At 50.3% G+C, this 5225-nt stretch overlaps 1 protein-coding gene across 1 annotated transcript in view; it reads right to left on the reverse strand.

The window, feature by feature from the left end:
- The window catches only part of MEIS1 (Meis homeobox 1), a 127990-nt gene extending 123213 nt beyond the window's left edge, over positions 1-4777 (reverse strand). Inside the window, exon 1 of the mRNA XM_014964414.1 lies at positions 4486-4777. Coding sequence (XP_014819900.1) covers positions 4486-4777 — 292 coding nt within the window. The remainder of the gene's footprint in view (positions 1-4485) is intronic.
- Between the last annotated feature and the right edge of the window lie 448 nt (positions 4778-5225).

Here is a 5225-nt window from a genome sequence, read left to right on the forward strand (position 1 = left end):
CCCCAGAATGCTACCGGCTCCCCCCACCAGGACAGCCCCACTCCGGCGCTACCTCCATCCGCGGGTGCGTTATCATAGACTTTTGCATAATTGCATATTGACTTGACTAAATGGGCCCGCAGAGCTCTCTTCCACCCACAAGCAACTCCCTCGGCAAGAAACAAAAAAGGAAAAAAGAAAAAAAAAAGAAAAAAGAGAAGAGGAGAGGAAAAGAAGAAAAAAGAAAAAAGAAGAAGAGAAGAGAAGAAGAAGAGAAGAAGAGAAAAGAAGAGAAGAGAGAAGAAAAGAGAAAAGAGAAAAGAGAAAAGAGAAAAGAGAAAAGAGAAGAGAAGAGAAGAGAAGAGAAGAGAAGAGAAGAGAAGAGAAGAGAAGAGAAGAGAAGAGAAGAGAAGAGAAGAGAAGAGAAGAGAAGAGAGGAGAAGAGAAGAGAAGAGAAGAGAAGAGAAGAGAAGAGAAGAGAAGAGAAGAGAAGAGAAGAGAAGAGAAGAGAAAAGAAAAGAAAAGAAAAGAAAAGAAAAGAAAAGAAAAGAAAAGAAAAGAAAAGAGAAAAAAGGAGTTTCAAATTGCTCTTGCCCCTTCGTTTGGAAGCATTTTTTTTTTTTTAGGACATGTGTGGCTCATCTCTAAGCGGTTTGGATCTGACTTGGTGCCTGTGAGGGCAGGCAAGCAGAGGGGATCTACAGTAGCCCGTGTGGCCATCGGGACGGATGGCTGTCATTCACGTCGGGGGCTCGTAGGCAAGGAGGTGGGCGTACACCTCTCCCTCTTTCTGAGCTCCCTCTGATAATTTTTGGCCAACCACGACAGCCGGGAGAAAAGCCTACTTGGGCATGTGTGTGCAGAGGAGGGCTGCCCCACGGACAACTCAAGGAATAAAGAAAAAATAAAAAGAAAAAAGAAAGAAACACCTCCTTTTTAACCGGTTTTAAAACCTCTCTTGGAAGAGAGGGACTCAAAGGTGGCATCCCCCCTTCCCCTACACCTCCCTGGTCCCACGTCAGCCCCAAACCCACAGAGCTGGGCTTCACCTCCAAGGATGGGAGGGCTCATCCTCTGCGATGGGAGTCCTCCCCCTCGCCCCCCACCCTTTGCCATCCCCTCTCCATCCTCCCCACCTCGGGGGTTGGATGGGGCAGAAGCAGCCTCCCTCGTCCTTCAGCCTCCCAGGGAAAGGTGGCCTCCTCCCGCACCCATGCTGAGAAGCAAAGTGTCGGGGGGACATGGGGGGAGAGAAGCCAAGGAGAGAAGGACAGTGGGTCGGGGAGGGAGGCGGTGGAAGCCGCGCGTTCCTCCCGGCAGAGCCAGCGTCCCCTCGGAGGGGCCCCAGCCCCAGGAGCTGCCTCCCGAGCCCTGGGCCTCCCACATGGCAGCAGCAGCAGCATCTCTGACTCCTCCTTCTCCTCCTCCTCCTCCTCCTCCTCTTCCTCCGCAGCCCCACAGCTGGGGTGGGGGGGCATTGTGGTTCCGTCCCCAGCTGTGGGTCTGCGGCCAGACATGCAAGGCCATGGGGTGGTTTCGGATGGGAAACCTCGACGGCGCAGGGATTCGGAGCATTCTGCACCATGACGTGATGCTCACAGTCATTTTTTGTAGCTTGTTTAAAGAGTTGATGAGAAAGATCTGCAGCTGTCACAGGGACACCCCAGTAAGAAAAGCCCACCAAGATGCATCGAGAGCGCGTTTGCTTCCAGTTTACCCCACCGAGAACTTTATTTCTACCTTGAGGACATTAGCTTTGCTTGAGAAGCTGTAATTGCACTTCAGAGAACGTGCTCTCCTGTTCTTACCCTCAACTCAGCGATGGGAACGAGACAAGAAATCAGATAGACACCCAAACTCTGGCAAGGGAGTATTTTTCACATGGAACCAGAGAAACATCTCGTAGAGCAATCAGCTCAGCTCTCCTCAACTGCAACGTTATTTCCTTGCATCTCGCAGACTTTAGATCAACCAAAGACTCCGTATTTTAGCTAAGAGGGCTCTCGGCATGCTTTGAGGACGACTATCCCATCATTCAACCTTTCAGTTCAAATTTCCAAAGGCATTTTGCTTCCTCTCTCAACACTGCAGTGACCACAGTCCCCACCAGATTTGGCACCTAATTCCTGCCAAGGGATAGAAACCATTTTTAGCAAGCGTGCAACTCCATGCTTCAGGAGTTCCCTACTGGCCCATGTCTCATCAGAAGTCAACGGGATTAACTGTCTAAGTCACCATGCCTTTCTCAATATGTATCGTAGCACAGGTAGACACAGCTGAGGTAGCTTTGAACCCCACCGTTGTGGAGCCAACAAAAGTACGTCTGCAGGCTCCACCTGCTCAAGTGGTTCCCAGGGGATTTTGGTGACACGTTGCCTCACCCCTCTTCTTCCCTCAAAACACTGCTTTTATGCCTCTCTGGATGCAAACAGGAGACAAACCACAGAATCACAGAATTGTCTAGGTTGGAAGGGACCTTTCAGATCATCACCCTAACCATCGACCACCAACCTAACACTGCCAAACCCATGTCCCTCAGCGCTACATCTCCCCATCTTCTAAATACCTTCAGGGATGGTGCCTCAACCACTTCCCTGGGCAGCCTGTTCCAACGTTTGATAACCCTTTCAGCGTAGAAATTTTTCCTAATATCCAATCTAAACCTCCCCTGGCGTAACTTGAGGCCATTTCCTCTTGTCTTATCCCTTGTTACTTGGGAGAAGAGACCGACCCCCACCTGGCTACACCCTTCTTTCAGGGAGTTGTAGAGAGCGATAAGATCTCCTCTCAGCCTCCTCTTCTTCAGGCTAAACAACCCCAGTTCCTCCCAGTTCTTGTGCTTATCATAAGACTTGTGGTCCAGACCCCTCCCCACCTTCTTTGCCCTTCTCTGGACATGCTCCAGAATCTCAATGTCTTTCCTGTAGTGAGGGGCCATGATGTCAAGTTCTCCAAAGACGCGTTTACTCCCCAACAGAGAAAGGTGACCCACGGAGACGCACTAGCCTGGCCCCCCTCTCCATTACTCCCATCCCTTTTAATTTGATCTTCCTCCAGTCCCTGAAATGGGACTGCTCAGCCAAACGGTGTGTGATGGTTTGTGGTGTCATGGGTGCCATCGTAGCAGCCGAACATCTTACAAACATGTGTGCGAGGAGGGAAACCCTCGTTCCGTAGCACTTGAAGCACAGAAGGTTTTCAAGGGACTCGACCAAGAAACTACGTGGTGGTGCGAGGAACGGAGGCGAGATGCTTCGCCTCTTGGGCCTCCGCTTGAAGACAAGCTGTTCCCACCCTCTCTTCATTAACTCATAAATAGCAACTCTGGACCTTGCCCAGATCTCTCCTCCTCCCTCTCTCCCCCCCCACCCCCCGCCCCCCCAATATCTTGCTTTAAATTATTTTTCCCATATCATTCTAGATCATATTTCTTCTTTTATGCTTCCAAGCTGAAGTTTATTACAGTTTATTATAGTCGTCTGCATTGCTGATCATTTGTAACCCTTTCTATTATTTTTCCTGTCCTTGCTACTATTTGAAAAGTTTCTTACTTCGGCCTTCTTTTCACATTTTATTCCTGTACTGCTCACCCCATTTTTCCACCAAGCCCATTCCACCTCGCTTTTATTCTCGCCAAAATCGAGGCTGCTGCCACTCCTTCTCCTTTGCTGTGCAGCACCACCAGATTAATTTTTTGGGTTTTTTTCCAGCCTTTTCCATACACACTCTGCCTCTCTGCGGATGAGAAGACCCTCACCGGGTTCCACCACTGCCAGCCACGTTGCCCTCACCATTAGTGTTACATTTCTAGTTATTCTTACTTCTTCCCAAAGCCTTTGAAGTCGTGTAGAGACAATTTGATTCATTAGTACGCTCGGTCTCGCAGTAACTCTAGCTTCTGCTCTACTTTCTGTATTAGAAGCACATGTTGGGACTGCAAGTTAGGGGAAAGCTCCACCGTCTGACTTCCCCACGTAGCCCAAAACTCCCCTTTAAAAATCTTGCTGGAGCAGCTGGTGGCTTTCTGCCCTGGGCTTCCATACCTGGGAATGCCACCTTCTCCTCCCTCCCTCCCTCCTGGGATGACAAACTCCTGTGAGCAATACGCTCTCCATTTCTCTGCGCCTCTGGACCGGAAGGTTTTATGCCAGTTGCACATGTTTGCAGTTCTCTTCACGGTTTTCCAGAAGAGCTGCAGTTATCCTGAATATTTCTTTACCGAGATGTCACTTCGCGTGACAACCTGACCTTCATGTAGGCTGAGATCCGTTGGCAGCACTCTTCACCAGATGTGCTTTGGTGGCCTTGTTGGGTCAGGAGGCAGATAACCGCCTCATTTCTTCTTCTGGCCATCAGGATGTTGGGTCGGGCTTCTCCACAAGGGACCACCGGAAAGGATCTCTGGCCTTCTCCCAAAGGGCAGCTCCTCCCAAAGCTGTGTGCCACCTACCATTCTCAAAAAGCAACGGTGTGGGCATCAAAGTTAGCAAACGTGGCTTGACGTACCTTCCTTGTGTAGTCTTCCTGTGCTGTCCTGCTCCTGTGCTTTGTCTCCAAAGAGGGTGGCTCCTGGGTCTTCATCTCCTTTGACTGCTTTGTCTCCACAGAGCGTGGCTCCTGGGTCTTCATGACCTTTGACTGCTTTGTCTCCACAGAGCGTGGCTCCTGGGTCTTCATCACCTTTGACTGCTTTGTCTCCACAGAGTGTGGCTCCTTCACCTCCTTTGATTGCTTCTTCACTGCCCGGGGGAGTCGTGTGTTCCTCCAAACACACGATGAGACCATTGCAAACAGCCATTAATTCTCAGAGGAACTTTACCTCATGAGCATAGTAAAAAACGTAGGGTTTTGAGTAAGAGACCTCCTAAGAAAACTCCACCGCAGGACCACTGGTTGCTCTGGCCGTGTAGTTTATTCCATTCCCTCTTTCCACTTTCCAGTGCTTTTTCTAAAGCTCTTCTTACCTGCCTGTCTCTTAATATAGATGTTGTTTAGGAAGCCAAGCCTGCCTGCCTCATGTTTTCCCTTGGACCCGTTCCCTGCTCCTAGTCCAGGTTGCCTTACGGATCCCGCTTTGAAGTTCTTCTGCGACACGTTGGCTGCACCCGGTGACTCTTCCCTCGCCTGACGTCACCTTGGGGGTCCCTCTCCAGCAGGTGGGGGGTCACATCGCCTCCACTTGCTTTGATCAAAATGAAAGCCATTTACAAGCGCCCAACGAGCCGGCACAAACAGGCCCACAGCTT

Source organism: Calidris pugnax, unplaced genomic scaffold (assembly GCF_001431845.1).
Source record: "Calidris pugnax isolate Ruff unplaced genomic scaffold, ASM143184v1 scaffold219, whole genome shotgun sequence".
Taxonomy (NCBI): domain Eukaryota; kingdom Metazoa; phylum Chordata; class Aves; order Charadriiformes; family Scolopacidae; genus Calidris; species Calidris pugnax.